Source organism: Mya arenaria, chromosome 12, assembly GCF_026914265.1.
Source record: "Mya arenaria isolate MELC-2E11 chromosome 12, ASM2691426v1".
Lineage (NCBI taxonomy): Eukaryota > Metazoa > Mollusca > Bivalvia > Myida > Myidae > Mya > Mya arenaria.
In genome coordinates, this window is record NC_069133.1 from 21,534,590 (window position 1) to 21,555,749 (window position 21,160).

The 21,160-nt window shown below is 34.0% G+C and overlaps 1 protein-coding gene across 3 annotated transcripts; it reads left to right on the top strand.

Moving 5' to 3' along the window:
• Positions 1-1,975: 1,975 nt before the first annotated feature.
• Positions 1,976-19,239, top strand: LOC128211790 (receptor-type tyrosine-protein phosphatase alpha-like). 3 transcript variants are annotated; one of them, XM_052916856.1, is made up of 22 exons: positions 1,976-2,204; positions 2,934-3,037; positions 3,176-5,320; positions 6,332-6,455; positions 6,577-6,665; positions 6,888-7,055; positions 8,160-8,317; positions 9,316-9,403; positions 9,900-9,967; positions 10,346-10,382; positions 10,891-10,994; positions 11,451-11,576; positions 13,732-13,880; positions 14,760-14,895; positions 15,360-15,488; positions 15,787-15,889; positions 16,130-16,206; positions 16,470-16,604; positions 17,016-17,150; positions 17,420-17,574; positions 17,854-17,989; positions 18,255-19,239. In XM_052916856.1, the coding sequence occupies exons 2-22, from the start codon at positions 2,983-2,985 to the stop codon at positions 18,345-18,347; spliced, it is 4,410 nt and encodes a 1,469-aa protein (XP_052772816.1). In that variant the 5' UTR covers positions 1,976-2,204; positions 2,934-2,982; the 3' UTR covers positions 18,348-19,239. The 3 variants fall into 3 exon arrangements, with proteins under 3 accessions (XP_052772816.1, XP_052772817.1, XP_052772818.1); XM_052916857.1 differs by having other exon boundaries at positions 3,236-5,320; XM_052916858.1 differs by lacking the exons at positions 1,976-2,204; positions 2,934-3,037; positions 3,176-5,320; ... (3 more) ...; positions 8,160-8,317; positions 9,316-9,403 and adding an exon at positions 9,410-9,666.
• The last annotated feature ends 1,921 nt before the right edge of the window (positions 19,240-21,160 follow it).

A 21,160-nucleotide genomic window follows, 5' to 3' on the forward strand; every position in this document is an offset into this window, starting at 1 on the left:
GTAAATTGCCATTATTTTTTACTACCAAAATACATGTACACACGAGCATGTTTCGTTACAAAGTATGCTTTAGTTATCATGTAACCGGATGAAAACCGAAAGTTAAACTTAGTCCAAAGTTAAAGCAGAGCATAACTTTAATAACTAGCTAATATATTTAACTAGCTAATATTTTTAAAGTCTGGTCGATCTATCTTGTTTCATATGTGTCTTAGATCCAAAGGCAATATATTTTCTTTTGAAAAATATCAACGGTAAATAACCAGAATTTCAAGACATATTCAAAACATTAAAAGCCCACTACCTAGAATTCTATCTGGTTTACCATTACACAAAGTATAAAGCATAGATCGAAATTCTGGAATTGATTTTTTTAGAAAAAAGCAATAACTAAGATTTAAATGCCAAGCTGTTGTATCGAACATAAGGAGAGTCTTGATTTCAATGGAGTTTTTTCGAGTACCGCTGGTTAAGTGTATGTTCACAATCCGCTACATATAATATTGATATTTGATAAACATCTGCATTTGCAAACACCGTTTCACATATGTGTATTGCATTTTTAAGCAGTATTTATAGGTTAACAGGTTACAAATATTGTAAATGTATCTACAGAAACACGAACAAACACTGACAAACACTGACCATTCATGGTACGAATGAAAAACGGTTTTATATTGTATACACAATGATGAAAGTGTAATAAACATGCGTCGATACCCATCTTATAAAAACGCATGTTATTAAAATCAACACAGTGGTTATTTCCCTTTGACGTACGGTAATCACTGCAACCTCGCATATCATGTGATGATGATCGAAGCGACGTGACTTTGAAAACCACATTATTCAATGAAATTAAACGTGTTCAAACCCCGGTCGTGTCAAACCGAAAGACGTTAAAATATGGTACCAGTAGCTCCCTTGCCTAGCGCTCGTCAGTAGTATTGAGAAAATGGTGTACTAAGTACTGGTTCAACCCAGGAAAGTTGTAAACCGTGTATCGACGCGGGCAGTTCCATAAGTTGATGTCAGAGGGGGTGTTAACTAAGGTGGGTAACCTTTTGACTTGCGCCTCTCCCTCAGATTGAACCGAATTTAGTTGTTTTAAAATGTTGGCCGTGGGTTTGAGGGTTCTCGCCCCAAAAATGTTAATAATATCTTGTCCGGGATTATGCATTTTGGGCGTATTTTATTACTTTTCATCTCCAAAATTGAAATAAAAGATAAACTTGGACGAGTTCGGGGGTAGGGGAGGCACGCCTGGTGCTACCCCACATTGAGAACGTTAAAGAACAAAGAGGTCTCTACGCAAATATCTAGGGTATCGCACCCGGATCTCTTGTATCTCATTACGGTTCTCCAAGTTTTCTAATGTCTGGATTTATAGTATGATGGCATTACGGTGGGTCAAGCCATAATACAGCCAGTAGGCGAGGCAGACTTTGATGAGCTCAAATAAACAAAAGAATTAATACGTGTAAAAAAATAATTTTCATTTTTTTAAATTAGCTGAAATCCAGCTATGCAGAGATCTTATCAAATTGCTTCGTAAAGAGTCCATGCTATATGGCGGTAAGTAATTTGAAGTTAACATGGGTCAATACGTCATTTTACGCTTTTCGATATTCAAATTTAAAGGGACTAGACACCGGATAACTGTCAATTGATCGATGGAAGCATTTAAAAGAGGTTAACTCTGCTGAAATGAAAGCGTTGCTAAAACTCTAACCGACAGTTTAGTGTGTGAAAATTGTAACTTGAAAGGTGTTCCGCGCTTTCTAAACTGGAAACCATTATGCGCTATTTTTATTCGAAGAAACTCAACTGACAAAGAGAAGACGAACATTCATAAACCTCTAGTATACCTTTAAAGTAAACCTTTAGTACTATTTTGAAAATGTGTAATCTGATATATTCAGTTAAAATGATATGTTTAATCACATTTCAACCGGGCGAAAATCTCCGTCCAACTAGAGAAAGACGTGTATGCCTTACTTTTGATGCGATATTTTCTTCCTGCTTGAGAGTTAGGACTGCAGATCGTCATAATTCAGTTATAGTGACAACCCACTGACTTGTCTTACTGTCGCTGATCTATGATTCGTTTTAGTTCTACATTTGTGAAGTGTCCTCCTCTTCATTTGGACTTAAGCTAGCTGACTTCTATAAGTGTATGGATTAGTGTTGCCCGTTTAACAAAAGTAAGTTAAGCATAAAATAAGCTCTTGCCAAGTGAAATTTAGAAGATACAGTAGTAAAATAGTTCGTTTAAAATCAGTAATTCTTTGAAACATTCTGTAATTGTATTTAAGTAAGCTCATAGACAGTATTCGATTAAAATGAAAATCGAAAAGGTGTTAAATTGAACATTGTAAATTAAATTATTGTCCTTATACCTTTACATAAAAACTCGAACGGAAATTAGTCTGAATACATTAAGGGTATGTATGGGCCCATATTCACTAGCGTCTGGAGTCGTGGTTAAACCCAGAGTAAGAAATGTGAAATTTCAAATTAAAAAAATACTCAAAACGCAGTACTAATAACCCAGTTTTTTACATTACTGGTTAAAATCATTTAAACGACACATGCTTTCATAATAAATGTCATTTTAATGAATGACTGGCTATATTGTTTTATGACGTTATTCCAACATGCACCATGATACTTGTTACGTGAAGTCAACAAAGTGGGATACGACCGTATTGCACTGGAGTGGAATACGGACTACCTTATTTAACGATATTTATTGTGTGTTATATTTATGATGGTTTTAATTAACTTTTAAATTTTGCTAAATGTACTCTGAATAGTTATAAGTAAAATAATCAAAATTATATGAAAGGAAGCTTACCTTTTTTCAACCGAGTATATAAAGGTAAACGAAAGAACGTTAACATATATTTTCATGACCGTTACGTTTGTTACAGAAAACACTTAATCTAACAACATAAAACTGGTTGAGGACATAACTAAGACATGGTGATATTTCGGATAGTTGCTGTACTCTGCCTGGCGCGATCATGTATGGCAGGTATGTAAACGTATATTAGTGTTTATCGTTTTAGTGTGTATGTATATTTTCCGTTGGTTTCTCTTTTATCCAAACGCGAGATTAACATGGCAACATGTAATACTGGTTATTGCTATGTTTCAAGCATATTCTTTACAGTAACGGTAAAAATAAATGGAACAGATGTTGACTGCAGTCTTAACTGTGTGTGTTGTAAAGGTCAATGTGGACATAAACAAACAATTGGAGACAACTATTGTTTTGATGGCTGTGTTGACACCATATTCGGCCATAGATGTCATAATCCCTGTCCTGGTAACTGCTTTACGTGTGGACAAGCTGAAGGCAGACCATGTAACTCATGCAAGGACACATTCTATGATACAGACAATAATTGTAACAAGAAATGTTCAGTAGGCTGTGAGGATGATAAATGTAATAATGATGGAACTTGTAGTCAATGTAAAGCAAATTTTGAAGGAAATGCATGCGAAACATGCATACAAGGACAATATGGTGTTGACTGTGCAAAAACATGCCTGCATCAAAACTGCCGATGTACATATCATGATGGTTGTGAGTCGTGTAAAACGGGATTCTACGGAAGAAACACCCTCTGCCAAACAACATGTTCCAAAGGATGTCTGGTTGATGTTTGTAATGACAACGGAACTTGTAGTCAGTGTAAAGCAAATTTCGAAGGAAATACATGCGAAACATGCATACAAGGACAATATGGTGTAGACTGTGCAGAAACATGCCTGCATCAAAACTGCCGATGTACTTATCATGATGGTTGTGAGTCGTGTAAAACGGGATTCTACGGAAAAAACACCTCTTGTCAAACAACATGTTCCAAAGGATGTCTGAATGGTGTTTGTAATGGCAACGGAACTTGTAAGTGTCGCCAAGAGTTCACTGGTTCGTCTTGCACGGAATGTATTGCTGGCAATTATGGAGAGGACTGTAACATGAATTGTTCAGACGGATGCACTGTTAGAAATTGTACGAGAAATGGGACGTGCTATCAATGTAAAGCCGGATCTTATGGGGAACAATGCAACGATATGTGTTCTGTAGGGTGCGGTAATGGAGTTTGTATGAGAAACGGAGAATGCACGTGCAAGGTTAACTTTAATGGTACTAAATGTGACATGTGTAAAGATGGGAAGTACGGGAATGATTGTCAACAACAATGCAGTATTGGATGTTCTTTGTCCTCATGCAACAGAAGCGACGGATCTTGTGATTGCTTTCCTAACTTTACCGGCGTTAAATGTGATCAATGTGTAGACGGATTTTACGGACAATCATGTAGCTTCAATTGCTCACGTACATGTATTGGTGGGATATGTTCAATGTCTAATGGTAGTTGCACAAACGGTTGTAACAATGGCTATTCGGATAATAGTTGCTCAGTCCCTTGCAATTCAACCTGCCTGAGTTGTGAACAAAATAATGAGAATAATTGTATTCTATGTAACAATGGAAACAGTGGATCGACCTGCAAGTGCCTTTCAAATTGCGAGTGTAATTATGGCAGTGACAAATGCAATTATTGTTTAAACGGATACAAAAAACCCGCAAATAAATGCAAATGTCATAATTCATATTGCTCTTCTGACACAACAAGCATATCCGATACTTGTGATCGATGTATGAACGAATCCTTTTACGTCGATAATGATTCATGCTGTGAATGCCCTGAAACTTGCAAGGACGGATTATGCTCAACGGGACCGCTATGCAAAGAGGGGTGCATTGACGGATTTTATAGCCAATCATGTTCAATGAAATGCACATACATTGATAATAAGTGTCTAAAATGTAACCAGACTACTGGTAGATGTTCAAAATGCGAAAAAGGTTTTTATCCAGAAAATAATGAAAGCAAATGCATTTCCTGCCAATTTAATTGCAAAGATAAAGAGTGCAGCTCTGAATCTGGAAAATGTAGCAATGGTTGTGGCGGACACTTTTGGGGAGACATGTGTAACCTTCCATGCCATTATAATTGCAACACATGTCAACAAGAATCGGGAATCTGTGATTCATGTAAGGACTCAACTGTCCACGGTTTGTATTGCAACGAATCATGTAGCAAATCGTGTTTGGAAAACAAATGTGAACGAAATACTAGCTATTGTTCCAATGGTTGCACGGGACATTTTTATGGGGATTTATGCGAGACGAAATGCCCTGGAAACTGTCGATTAAGTGGAACAGAATCAAGTTGTGATGACAACGGCATTTGTAAATTTAACTGCGTTGATGGCTACGAAGGCGATAACTGCACAAGTAAAGGTATGATATGGTATAAATTATTGTATTTAAAGGTTACAATGATTTGTATACTTTTTGCGTTTAGATTTCTGGTTTGTGCAATTTTCTTATCCTTTTGATAAATTTAAACCAAATTTCATATTGTGATATGTCAGATATTCTGCTCTTTATATGTACATATAGCTAGGTTCACTGATATTTCATAGGACAGTAAACTTGGGTAAAGCTACCCCCCTAACACCCCCCCCCAAGAAAAAAGTGAAAGGATACATGTCATTGACGATATAAACCTGACGTTCCGGTGCTTAATTAAAATAGTAATAACCTAAGGTCTAACTTTTAAAATAAAATGTGATTATAGTTTCCCTGTAACTAGAACAACATAATTACATAAAACGAATAACTTTTTCGTATCAACCTGAAAGTGAACGTCGTAATACCACTAGTTTTCGTTTTTATTTCACTCGGAAACTCCTAAATAATCGAATATTTGCATGACACCTATTATACTGGATAATCAAACATATCAGATTGTTACAACATACTTTTAATTATTTTGAACAAATATAAGATATATAACAATAGAAGACCGACTAGTTTCATAAGTAAGTCATTCTCAAAATGTGTTACCCAAGTTTAAACATCCATGACACTTAAGTTAAATGTGATCTAATATGAAAATAAAGGAATCATATCTGTGTTGTTTTTTTAATAATTTATAGTCTCATTATGTTAAGTATGCGAATGATTTTTATATGGCGTAGTTAACTGAATCGCTATTTACATAGTGTCCATCTTTCAAAATACAATCGTTATTTAAGCATTTGGCTCATATTACTATGTGGTGTGAATCCTGTTATATAAGTAGTCCACGAATTTTGGTATTTAGATGTCTTAGTGTGCATACAAGGAACACACTACTTCAGTTATACCATCACACAAAACATGACTTACGGCTCAGACTTAGGACACGTGTATGATGAATGGTAGCTTAAATGCCTCTCTCAAAATTTTGTATTTTAAATATTTTAGTAATACAAGTAAAAACGGAAGCGGCATCAGCCGGGCCTCCAGTGGGAGCTATTGCTGGAGGTGTTAGTGGTGGCGTTGTTATTATCATTAGCGTCGTGGTTGCATTCTTCTTTCTTCGACAAAGGTACTAATATAACAAATGTGTTTCTCGCCTGAGTTCGTGAATGAACCTGTGATTACAAATTGAAATCCACCACCATAATTTTACGCAGACTTTCGAAATTATCAGCTTCTATCCTTTTTAGATCTATAAGGCGGCCTGCTTCGAACGAAAACAAAATAAATGCTAATACAACACTCCTGGAAAACATTAACGACGAAAAAGCAAAAGAGTGTAAGCCATCTTTAATCATTGTTGTTGTTTTTTTGTTTTGTTTTTTTTTTGTTAACGAAATCTTTAATATGAATATATACTCTATATATAAATATAATAATTTTAATATCTTAGCTAAATACAAAAAGTGTTTCATCTTCTCCTCCGAAAACAACGTACATTTATCATTTTATTTTCCGTAAACATAAGTGGAAAATTAGTTTATTTTAATTTATTTGTTAGCAACAACAAATGAACGGACATACTACAACGAGGGACAGATCATGAGGGAATCCACAAAGCCAAATACAACTGGTACCCAGCCGCTAGCAAACAAACCCACGTCCGACAAAAAGCATGCATCTGCACATGGGGTGACTACATCAGAAAAAGACATAAATCTTAAGATAGGTAAGCTTTTCTGTTAGAAGTGAGGTTGTGCTCGACCTATGGTCAAAGAAAAAAGTAAATTATGTGTTTGAATGTAACCTTTGTTTTAAGGTGGTTCATAAAACACATAGTAAATACGAATATCAGAGTTCCAGATTGCTCAACTATTTCAGTATTAAAAATGTGAAATTGCTATACATTGACAGACAGTATTACAGAAAATGCACCCCGGCGAAAGTACATTAAAACTCTATAGTTTATGCATTGATGTATAAAAGGGTAACACATACATAATCTTCATACTTCAAAGGCTATTGTCCGGGCAGTATTTTTGCAAACAAGTACACAAAACCTTAAAGTGACACTCTTATTTAAAATCAATACATACACATGTATAATAAACATCAATTTTAAATTATAATCTTTAAACTACTTACTAAATAATGCATCTATGGAAAACATTAATTACTGATAACAAGATTGTAGGCGTGTATTTAATAGCAGAAAGCGCAAAAATATTAAATGATTGATGAATGCTAAAAGATTTACTGTGGTTTACTCTAGTATCATAAGGGAGAGATATCGTGTTTTACGCTCATTTCTTTCAAATAAAACTCGGTATCCTTCATAAGAACCATTGTTTTCGACATTTTTCATTCTTTTTGGAATATAAGAACAAAATTATCCATTGTGGTAATTCATATTTGGAAGCAAGAGTGCATCTTTAATAAAAGCTCTTGTTTAGATACAAATCAAAGCAAACATAGCGTGCGCATGTATATAAGTGGTCATTTTCAGTGTTTTAACATGTACATGTATAACGTTATATATACGATAAAGTACTTGCGGAGCCTCTCTTTTGTTTGTACTTGCAAAGAATTAAATCTATGTCATTGATGATGTTTGAATGCGTATTGGTAAAACTGCATTTTCTGTAAGTAAGAAAACATATAGGGGTCATCACCCTTCCCGCTAATCCAAACAGAATGCAGTACTAAAACACAAGACGTAATAACGATTTGTGGTTTTTACTTAAGAACTTCAATAAATAGATCATGCGAATGTTAGTGATATAGAAAAGTTCCACTATGTGATAGGTAATAACACTTGCATTGGGTTGTTTAGATGAAGAAAACTTCGGAGTTCTTGAGGGTTCTTCCAGAAAAGATCAGACGTACTACAACGAACCTGAATCATCAGCTAAAATGTCAAAAATACTAATTGGTCAACTCGTCAAGTATGTGGATGAAAAAACACATGACGCATTTAGCGAAGAATTTGAGGTAAATGCTAGTAATCAGAGAATACATGGTTGGTGACGAGATAGGCGAAGTTTATCATGCGAGGATAGCGAGCCAACATTGTTTTCGTATCGAGCCGGATAAACTTCCCCCATCTCGACACTAAACATGTATTGAATTTATCCTGCTTTTTGCCATATCATATATCATATTATAGTTTGCACATAATAACAATTTGGTTCATCATGTCTTATCGAGAGACGTCAAATGAACTACTTTTTTTAACTACATCAGGGAATTCAGCATGACCGAAATCAATACCCAAATAAAAATTATATAAAGTATACAATTATATATATATATATTCAATTGTCACACACCTCGAATATATCAACCCTTCCACAAGCTGTCCTCAACCGCTCAAAGACAGTTAAATTATCTTTGAACGATTAAAGTTATCATTCTCGACCCAGTCCTAGTATCAATAATCCTTTTGAAATATTCACGCAGCTTTTTAAATCCGTTGTTGTGTATTTGCAAACCAAAGTATAGATATACTTTACCGAAAAAGAGTATATTAATAATGTAACTTATCTGTCACTTTTAATGATGAAAATGTCTGGCAAAACCGTTCTAGATATATAACATTGTGTAGCTACTTCCGGAGATATCAACATGTTTATCCGACAGGTCTTTATCCGACCTTCGGAAGGCGTAATAGAAGGATAAATTATCATAATCGTACCTATATATTTTATGAAGTTATAATCCTTTTCGTATTTGTTTAATAATAATATCGATAACAGGCATATTTTTGAATCCAGTCTTACGATGTTAATGAAGGTGAAGGACGACTGGTCCAACCAAGTCGTTATCATTAGTACTGAAAAGATATTTAATATTCTTAATTACGTTGCACAAGTACACGTTAATTGGTTATTAAAGTATCTATCTAATGAAAAATGGCATAAATTAAGCAATGCTATGCTTTGTTATAACGTTTTATAAACATGTATAATTCATTTTTCCCTTCTTTATAGAAGTTTTCTCGTGGTCTTGTTAAGCCATATGTGGAATCCCAAAAGAGGGAGAACATCAGTAAGAATCGGTACAAAGGAATTTATCCATGTAAGTGATAACTGTATTGCTTAATGAAGTTGTGGGCATGTAGTTAAAATGATAACATGGGTAAGAGTCGGTACAATAATGGGCTTTGATATAAAGACAGCATGAAATCGGTACAGATGAATTCATCCATGTAGGTTATAACCGTATTGATTAATGTATATTATTGTGGGCATGTAGTAAAAATGATAACATGGGTAAGAGTCGGTACAATGATGGGCATTGTTGTAAGGAGAGCATGAAAAAGTACAAAGGAATTTATCCATGTAGGTTGTACCCATATTGTGTTGTAGGTTTTGTAATTAATAAACGGATATCACTGTTAAGAATCGGTTCAAATGAATTTATCCATGAAGGTTATGGGCTTTATTGTAAAAACGCATGGGTAAGATTCCTAAAAATCGAATTTATCTATGAAAGTTATGGGCTTTGTTATAAAAAAAGCATGGGTAAGATATAAACGAATGAGATACTGTGTTTTTGCTTTTTGACAATTTAGACGATGACTCCAGAGTAAAGATCACGGTCAGTGGCGGCTCAGACTACATAAACTCCAGCTTTATTGACGTATGTACCAGTATCTCCTATATAATAAATGTTTCGGCCACATCGAAAGTTACAGTTACAAGTGACCAAATGACTCAATAATGAATTTGTACGATGCATTTTGTATCTTGATCAGAGCTTTATTTAATGAGACGCGCTGTCTACAATCTACAAAATACACTAAGCAACTATTATGTTTTCGCCCATCCAACTTTTATATGATTATCGGGTTGGTAAAAATAAAACTTTTCATTTTAAGGGCTAATTCACATCAGTTCATCTTTGCGAGCTTTGGTAATACTATAGTGCAAAATTTGAGAAAACCTTAGCAACTCCTTTAAATAGACATAGAGAACTAAATACTTCGTAATAAACTCGTTTGATACTATACCTTTTCAGGGCTATAAAAGGCCGAAGCAGTATATAGCCACATTAGGTAAGACTGGATGATTGATTGTAAGTGATACCCATGTCATGGAATAAAGTGTCAGTATAAGTACTTTTGTTAACATATGGCAGGAGTTTGCGATTTCTCGTTTAAATTCATGAAATTTAATCGTTTCGTTGAAATGCAGAAGCTAAATTTTATATTACAACAGATGTTAAATCTGACAATTTAATTCAAAATGTCCATACAACTAGGTATTTATTTCAGTTAAATCATGACAGTGATATCGAAACATGAATACGTAATTAATATGGGGGAATTCTTTTCCGCCTTGGTATATTTTACCAGACACAATTTTAAACCATTTTCGTTGTTATTTGAGTGCAGTGGCATAAATCGAAACAGGAAAAACACAAAATACAACCATCGTCCGTAGTATCAGTTGTTAAAGAGTAATACTTTGACAATTACCTATGCAAGAATTATTGGTGCTGGCAACATATAGTTTATATAAATATTGTTAAAGTATTGGCGATATGACATAATTTAATTCCAGGTCCAATGTCCCAGCAATTAGGAGATTTCAGCTTGTTTTGGAAAATGATTTGGCAACAAAGGGTTGAGAAGATTGTCATGGTTACCAACCTCATTGAACAGGGAGTAAGTAAAAAAACAAAATCCACCGTGAAGTGAAATATTCACAAAGTTAAATATCATAAAGGAAAAGGCTATAGCCGTATAAAATACAAGTCAACCTGATGAAATCCAGGGCAAACTAATGCCTTGTTTATCAAAATAAAAAAATAAGTGATGAATTAAATTTATTGAAAATGAATGAGTCTAGCACATGTATGTTTTACATAATCTTTGTTAAAACGCGAAGAACAACATAATTGATCAGTATCTTCAGAAGCTGACTAACTCGACTTCACCTGAATATTATATAAATGTCAGCCTTTAAATACGAGAATGGGCTGGAACTTTGTAGACGTGTATTATAAATATTTATACAATTATGATTTGTTATTGTAGATAAAACTACCATAATTATATTGCTTATCGTTTTAACATTTAGCAAATGGTGTATGCTGGTAACAATTATATGTATTATATCAGTCCCATAAATGCGAGCAATATTGGCCAGACCCTGGGACATCTAAGGCGTATGGTGAAATACAGGTCAAGAGCCGCTCGGAGGATGAATATGCTGAGTTTACCAGAAGGACTTTCACGGTGACGACGGTAAGCTGGCAGGGAATAAGATTAATAGCATTGAAAATGTCGTAACGATTGTTGCAAATGTCGTAACAAATTTTGAAAACAGAGGAACGCTTTAGCCGATGCGTTAACAGTTTAACGTTTCGAACTATTTTAGTATGTTCACTAATGTGAGATACATAGTAATGGCTCCGGATGGAAAGTCTGCATTTAAGATGAATAAGACATGGTCTTTCAAAACTCCATCTTATGCACAATTCTACCTTTTCTGTATAAATGTTAAAGGTTTAAGACACGTTAAATGAATATAAAGAATAAACAGAGGACAGATGGTCTTTGTGGCAATTCATTTCTTTAGTAGTAAATCAAACCATACATTCTAGTTATAAAGATTCATTGTAAACATTATCCGCAAAGCTTCAGTAAACTGATTGAATACGGGATTACCCTTAAGAAACTTGAGAGGAAAACAAATTGTTTTTTCCGGGTTTAAATTGACAAACTACCAATGTTCATTCAATATCTTTTTATGACAGGTCCATCGCATAATAATAAGACACATGATATTGCTCTACCACATTAAGTTACAACTTCTTTTGAAAGTTTTGCTGTAACTATTTGAAATCATATTCATTGTGACTATTTAACACGTACTTAAGGAAAACATATCATTCCTTATGTTTATATATATTTTCCTTTTAAAATAACAGCAGTTTTACCACAAAACATCATGCAAAGTAAACAATTATCAATATGACAATCACAATATGATAGTGGCTGATATATAGTAACGCCATTATTATGATGCTACAATCTAAAAATATGGGGGAAAACACAATCAATATGTATTTGAATTTAAAACTACATTCTGCACATTACTACTTGCGAACATTTTTGGTGGAAGGATAAAGGTTTGGCGTTTACCTCGTCCGTCCGCCAGGGGCCATTAATATGTTAATTATCAACAGAAAATTATGAAATGTATGTCAATTAAGTATTGCCGTGATGCACGCAAAGACAAATCTCGATCTTTTTAACATAAGATTTAATGTTCTTTAATGAATGACAAAAGCTCAGATTTGCCAGTTCGGAGCCATTACTAATCAACAGAAATTCATAAAACATTTGTTAAGTTTGTCAAACCATAGTGTGGTGGTGCATGAGCCAGATTTATTTTGATCAGGTCAGTAATTGCCCTTTATTTGATGGCAGATGCTTTTATATATCCACCTGGAGCCATTGATTTGTTACTTAAATACAACTAATAATGAAACAAAAATAGAATTAGTATAACAATACTATTGTGTGCTTTTAAATGCGCAAGATTCGTATGAATAGTGTCAAAAACACAATATTTATTGCCATTTAATTAATGAAGTAAAATACTGTAATTTGGCCGTTGGGATCTCTTCAGAAAAAACTAATTGACTGGAATTTGTGAAAAGCGTATGATTTATGTACAACCGTAGTGCAGTGGTGCAAGTTTAATCTAGATTGGATATGTAACATCACAGTTATTGTTTTTGAATCTATGGAATTTTATCCGTTAATTTGTCCCTTTTAAGCTATAACTATATTTCGTCTCAATTATTCAGTGTATGAAGCAAATATCAATCTAATTGAATACAAAAATGCGAATCCCAGACTTTATTTTCAAGCCATTTCATATATAGAATTACTTTTGAGTAGTTTTGCTTATTTTATTAATTGGAGTCTTGAAATGTTTAATTCTTTGGGAAAGAAACTCCTACGGTGGGGATATGAATGGTCACTTTGGCTTGTTAAGTTTTTATATACAAACACGGGCATACAGGCGGAAGTTGTGTAAAAAACGCAGAATATGCACAGGGACAAGCCAACCTATTACGCAAATAATGTTAAGAGGTACATATATCTTCAAAGCTAGAATACTAGATAAAAAAACAGGAAAGATAACCATAACATCAGTTGAGCTTGCGTCTAACATTGAAGAAAATAACGTTTAAAAATATATGTGCTTTGGTTACTCGCTTAGAACGGTTCGTGAAGGAACGGCAGAGTTCACTATGTACTTACAAGTAATCGATTACTCACATGAATTTTTGATATTGAAAAAGCAAAATTAATACAAATAACCATAGCATGCATATCATAAACTTATTTAAAAAAGTAATCAGCTCTCACATCATTATATCAACAGGGGACCGAAGAAAGAGCGCTGCACCATCTGCACTTCACGTGTTGGCCTGACAAAGCGGTACCTGACGATGTTACTGCAATGATAGAGTTCAGACAGCGGGTTCTGAGTACGCCGAGTACACTGAATGGTCCAACGGTTGTGCATTGCAGGTTTGTACAATTATAAAATATCAACAGTTTACTTAAGGAGGATGAACAATTATATACTTAAAGCATTCTTCTCAATCTTTTCGATATTATAAACGGTATATAAATACCTTAAATTGGTACGAAAAAAAAGCGATTATGTACAACTTAAAGCCTTATATTATAAAAGTTATATTGAAATCCTTCAAGTGTTTTTAATGACAATGTTTTCAAAGGCGGAACCCCAATATTAATCGAAAGACCTTTGTTTCATTTGAATGTTGCATGTTCTTCTGTCCTCAGTTCTTCGTTTGTGGTCATGAACTCGTACTTTAAATAACTTCCTGATTAATGTTGGGACAAGTGTGAGTTTATTGCAATATTATCCACTTTAAGCCCAAGGTGACTCGTACTCCAGTGAACTCGTGTTTCATTTACCGTTCCAAGGCGCTAATATAATCCAATGATTTATCGGTGATTCTATTTGGTGTGTGGGGTATGTGTGTTGTGTTTGTAATTGTGTGCGTAGTGTTTATACATTTGAGTCGTTAGTTCATTGTCAGTTTAGCCCTTGCCTTGTGCCACTACGCACTGTTAAATGTTGAATTCTCGACTTCTTGTCTTGGCCCTGTAGTTTTCATTGCATTATTATAATGCAAACAGTAAAGAAGGTAAGAATTAAGCCTGGTTAACCATGTTGTTTTTACATGTTTTTCATTAACGTAAAAGGATTGAGAGTACTATTATTTTCACACCTGGAACTGTACAATAGGAGCTGCCTTTTTCATGAAGAATTTAAACTGTGTAAAGAGAACAAGAGATTAATAGAAAATTCATCTGAATAAATTGGTTCGCTTAGTTTAAATGCGCTTCCATAAACATTGTTCTACTCTTACCTCACAGCGCTGGTGTCGGAAGAACAGGCACCTACATTGCTCTGGATATCCTTACGACAGAAGGTGAAACTGAGAAAGCTATTGACATCTCCGGGTGTGTCCACAAAATGCGTCAGAATAGGCCGAATATGGTTCAGACACTGGTAAGATAATAGCTTGTCTAAGTATACACTAAAAAACCACAATAAAGCGGATTTGAAGGAATCCCGATTTTTGAGACAAATTGCATCTTTGCAGAATGCGTACTTAATGTATATTCTACCATAACTAGATAATAGCATTAATTCCGATATTGTTCAGATATCGTAAACTTGATTTAGGACTGTGTTAAGGACAGCACGTAGACATTTCGTTTACTGCCTTTGTGAACAAATTATGTGTTGTTGTTTTTCTGGAGCCTTCACTCTATGATGCGATATTGTTTCAAACAAGTTTATACACGATATTAAACTGATTTGTTAAACTGTCATCTATAAATTCATGATTTCATTATCATGTTTATTAAAATAAATACCATAAAGGAAGTATTGAATAGCCCGGTAGCTATGTAAGCATGCGTAACATCAGATATGAATGATTGTTTATGAGTGTCATGTTCTCGTTTCAGAATCAGTATCAGTTTCTGCACACAGCCTTGGTTTATTCACTTACCTTCGACTGCAAACAAATCAAGGGAGAAAACTTCAACCAGTACATGAACAAACACACAACACAAGAACTTATTACTCAGTTCAAAGTAAAGTTTATTAAAGTTCAACTTACAGTTTAATTATAATTACTGGTTTCTTGTGTTAACATAAAGACATTCAAATTATATATATACTTACAAATAAATCACAAAAAATGGAAACAATGATAGTGGGTTTAGCTTAATCTTGTTATTAGGGACTTAAGAAGTTTCGAGAAAATTGGCACTTTTCTATAATAAATATAGTATGACGTTGCATACATAGGGTAGAAATTGCACCATGTTTGTATAACTAAGATAATGTTGCTTTTTATTATTCCATTTTAAGATTGTTATTTTGTTTCAGAAACTTCAGCATACGGTCGAGACACGATCTAAAGATGAAATAGAAGCGGTAGAGCGAAACAGACAGCACCTGAATAAAAACAGAGCAAACGCCGATATCCCGGGTAAATTGCTAATATGTGCCACAACCGTTATTTATTTTCAAGACAAAATCTAGTCCCAATTTAACATAAGACAAACTTAATATATTATCCACAAGAGAATAACTGTCTAATCACCAATAAGGACATTTGTACTTATACATATACAAAATTCGCTACTATGTAAATGTAACCATAATTGAAAACTTTGAACCGACATTCTGTCATTCTCATGCTTTTATTAAAGAATTCGCTTTTGTGTAGGTAACGAAAACAGACCAAGACTTTATCTAAATCTAAAACCAGGAGCGTCAGACTACATCAATGCTGTGTATATCCATGTAAGCATTCCCAGTTTTTTAATGTTATTTGTTAAATGTACGAGTTTATAAGAACGTATTAATTAGAATTGCATAAAACAGGCAATTTGTAATGATATTCATTTGAGCATCGCCTCAATATTTCACAAGCATAATGATTTGAAACATTTCAGACAAGTCGTTGTTTCACCTTTCATACAAGTACTTTGTCATCAATAAAATGTTGTTGTTGTTTTTTAATACGTTGCACTGTCATTTTCATTATGTCTGTTTAATTTGTACAGAGCTTCAGAATCAAGAAACGCTACCTTGTAGCCCAGACTCCACTTCCAGAGACAGTTCTCGACTTTTTGACGCTCGTTGTCCAAGAGAGGTGCTCATGTATCGTCAGCTTCGAAGCTGATATGGACAAACAAAAGGTAAGCTGCACTCTTTTATTGCCACGATCGTATTAACGTCAGGAACAGTAAATTCATAGGCACCAGTTATCAATCATTCATTAAGCTAGCCAATCAAGGAATTAATATTATTTTTGTTTTCTATTTCATTTCATTACTACTAGCCAAACATAAACCTAAGGGATTAATATAGAAAAATAACACAAATAGATGTGATGTTTTAATCGAATTTCACTTCTCACATTCAAAGCAAATGGTCAAAACAATCAGCTTAAGAACTTGGTAATACTATTCTTATATACCAAATATGACACAGTTATATGCTGTTAATTGATGGAATGTTCGGTTCAAACGGTGATGTTTTATAACCCAATACAGTATCATGCAAGTTCAATTCGTTTGCGATCCCTAACTCGATTAGACTTGTTGCAGAATATCGGTATATATTACCCAGCGGCAAACCAAGACGTTTTGAAGAAGGGAGTATTTGATGTCAGCTGCTCAAGAGAAGACAAGAAAAATTTCTACGCAGAAAGAACATTGCAAATACAGCACAAAGGGTCCGGAGTAAGTACTCTCAGTAGTTTCATTAACAGAAACATTGATAGCTCTCTACATTCCTGTTCACTTGCTATTAAAAATATAGTAGAATTTGTAGAGGTCTTAATAGTTTTGACAATGGCTGCTTGATTTTTCAATAAAGATTTACGCACATTATAAGAAAATTCAATACATTCATTTAATACTTGCAAATAAATGTGTCCAATTGCTTAGGCATACAATGTCAAAAACATAACACGTTCATGAATTTTAACGTGTTTATGATTACTTTTCAGACGCCCACTGATAGAACCATTCAACATCTTCAGTTTACCGACTGGGACGAAATGATGAACATTCCAAGATCAACTTCAAACTTTCTGTCATTTCTGAATGTGATAGAAAATGTCACGAACAAGCAAGATGACGGTCCAATATTGGTCCATTGCTTGTGAGTACAGAAACTTCAACTTTAATTGATCGACTTTTTTACTTATTGCTTTCAACTTGACAAAAATCAGTACCAAAAAAGGTAAAAATTTGGTTAAGAAGTGCAAAACATTAGCGTAGGTTTGAAATTCATGAATAATTTGTGAAAATCTATGTCAAAAAAAGACCTAGAGTTGTACACAAATTTGTTCATGATAAATGTAATCTGTTTATATTATTGCTTATTTAAAGAAGTATTCAGGGAAAACGACACTATTATGATTGCATTTCATTAACACAGTGATGGAGCGGGAAAGAGTGGTCTGTTCTGTGTGGTTTCGCTGCTCCTCCACAAGATGGCGGTGGAACATGAAGTCAGTGTACTTAACGCTATTAGGAAGGTCAGAACCACGCGGAGGCTTGCGATTCCCAATCAGGTGAATAATTCCTCTCAACGAAAAAGCAATAACGCCAAACATACATATCATAAATACAATACATCGTATCCATATGTTATACGTTTGAAAAAGGCTAGATGTAAAACGGACTTATGGAAATATTTTTTTGTTGAATTCGTCGTTACCTTTCATAGTAACGGCGAAAACCAGCAGCCAATGCATTCATTCATTGTATTTTAGAAGCGTGCATGAACTAGTATTTATCGCCTAATATTGACCAGCTTGCTTTCTTTTGTGTTTTCAGGAACAGTTTGTGTTCTGCCATGAATGCGTTTCGGAGTATATTAGTTCGTTCGACGTATACGCCAACTTCAATGAAGAAACACGGAGACCTTAATGTGTTGTCAGTCGACTGTAAAACTGGAGATACCTTTGAAAACATACATTGTACATATGTATATTCAGCGCGGTATATTGTGCATACAATAATACAAATACATAGTATTATATGCGATTTTATGCAAGACGTTAGATGTAAATCAAATTGTATTTTATCCCTTTATTCACATTAATTGTTATTAAGGACATTCTTTTTTATCCTCTGATCAACAAAATACACCCTTACCCTATTAAATTCTGTAATGTGTAAAGTGTATTGTCGACCAATAACATTCACTTGTGTTAACTCTGAACTTTTAAAAACGTGTATATGATAATGTTTATGAAATGTGATGATTCAAGTGAGTTTCATTTAAGACAAGAGACCATCCATTACCGTTGCATCAGTTTGTAAAGTATTTAGTGTGTTTGATGTTAATGTTGTATTTACTTTATTTTGACCGGATTTACGTAGATGAACATTCACATCTGTGTTACCAAATGCCCTTCAAAGCGCAGCAGAATTAAATTCCATTTACATCGGAAACATAAGAATGCTTTGAACGATCTTAATACACGCATGTATTGTAATGTTCACATATTTACAGAAATTTATGAATGCATTTACAGTCAACCTCAATATCAAATACGATATGATATGATAAACGTGTGTGTAGGTTGAACAACATTCTCGTCAACAATTTGTTGCTTGATTGATAGCTTTAGATTCATGATTTTATCTTCATAGCAATCGTGGATATTTCATAAAAAATAACAACAGACCTATTGTATATATCTACATTTTTATATTATATAACGAATGTTTGATGTTTATTCATGTGGTTCTGGTAATATTGTACTTTATAAATATGTTATACTTTTATTTTTTCTAAAATAAAAGGTAAGAGCTGCCTGGTTCTAAGTCTTTGGTGTTTACCCTGTGCCATTAAACGGGGTTTGTGTTTAAACTTGTCTACTGAGCTTGTTTCTGTAGTTTTTAATATAAATATTGAACGTAAAAGTGGTCCATCATTTAAGCATAAAAACAGCACTCATAGAAAGAAATTTGTAAAAGTTAAACAAGCATATTTAATTACAAGTCCACACAAATACGAGGCGTGAACAGACTATGAACATAGAGATGGTGCATAGCATGTAAATTCAAATAATATTGAAATCAGTTCGGTGAACTCTCCTTTGTTTCATACAAAATATATTGCGTGTAGGGCTGAGTTTGCCTGCCTTTTAAATTACGCATGTTACGCACAAGAACGATCTTAAAGATTCACTCTTACTCCCAAATAAGATGTACCACAACATAATTTGAAAGAAAGGTGCAGAAAACAGTGTTTCTACGTACCTTACGAGACGAAATTTAACCACTTAAAACTTTTCAGGACCACTAGTCATTTAATACTTGTGCGTTTTCAGCTATTAAATACAGGGTTACAATCTTGTTGACAATAATTAATATTTTCCATTGAAGCATTATTTAGTAAAAAGTTAAAGGTTTACCACTCAAAATCTATGTTTGTTATTCATGTTTATGTATTGATTTTAAATACGAGTATCACTCAATGTTCGGGTTTTGAAAAAACTGAGATGGATTAAGATATATTTGTTATCTTGTTTTCATTTCTGCAATAATTTTTTTATGGCTTGGGTTAGTTTGTTTTTCATGTGTAGTGTTTTATCTTTCATAATATCATAAATTTACATTTTAATAACGACATTGCATCTTAAAAACCTTGACCTTAGATAAAGTTTGGCATAATGGTCTGCTTGTCAAGTTATAAGAATCTGGTGTTCGCGGCAACTTTATGTCATGGTTTCGTGATAATCTCACTATACGGATGCAACGTGTAGTTCTCTTTGGCTCTAAATCATATGTCTCTCTTTAGGCTGGAGTTCCGCCATGATCCTTTTTTATATCTCTTACTATATTTGCTTTTATAAACGTGTTTAGTTACATCAGATTTGCAGATAAAACAAGTCTCTTTTTTCTTGTGGAAGATCCCTAAACGGCTGCTGAAATACTTCAAATGAATCATCAGTATGAGCGCCAGGGCTAACATGTTACAAGTTATAAGGTGACCTTACATCAAGCGAAACCATGTCCATTCTGTTTTCTAGAAAAGCAAGTACTTCCTGAGTTGACTATGTATGGCTAGCAATGTCGTAAATTCATTGAAATCGTTATTAATGGAAATATTGCCCTAGACCACAAGATCAATTGCAGAATATTTACTTTAGTTTAGACTTTCATGAAGGATACGAAAGACTTTCATGAAGGATACGAAACGATTTTGAATATCTGAACTGTTCCAACTCCCATTGTTGTGTACCCACATTTTTCTCTCCCTCCTTTGTCTCTTGTTTATCTCCCTTGATAACCTTCGTCTCTGTACACCCCTTGCCCAACCAATCTCCAAGTATAACATTACTTTAATTATAATTTTATTAACATATCTTATTCATACATATATAATTATTATAAAGTATGCATTATTAACCACTTTTATAGCAACAAATTATTATTTACACAGCGATGTATTCTACGAGCAATAGTTAGATGACAATCTAAATGATTAAGAATGGGCGAAGTGTGTAAGATATTATTTTAGGTCATCTAACTGACTTAGAATACAACCTCATTGGCTGACACATTACCAACGCTAAATCTGACGCAAGGAGTGTGTATCGGAAGAGTGAGAATGGGCGGTCTTCTAAAGACCCGCAAAAGTTTACTTTCTTAATGATAACATATTAGCAATTCATTGGCTGAAAATGAAGGCTGTATGTATTTTCCTTTTACATTCACATAGGTGTCGA

Excerpts from the sequence above, each read along its gene's own strand:
- LOC128211790 (XM_052916856.1), top strand. The coding sequence starts at position 2,983 with ATGGTGATATTTCGGATAGTTGCTGTACTCTGCCTGGCGCGATCATGT. Across the intron at positions 17,575-17,853 it reads CCAATATTGGTCCATTGCTT|TGATGGAGCGGGAAAGAGTG; the intron begins GTGAGTACAGAA and ends TCATTAACACAG. Across the intron at positions 17,990-18,254 it reads GGCTTGCGATTCCCAATCAG|GAACAGTTTGTGTTCTGCCA; the intron begins GTGAATAATTCC and ends TTGTGTTTTCAG.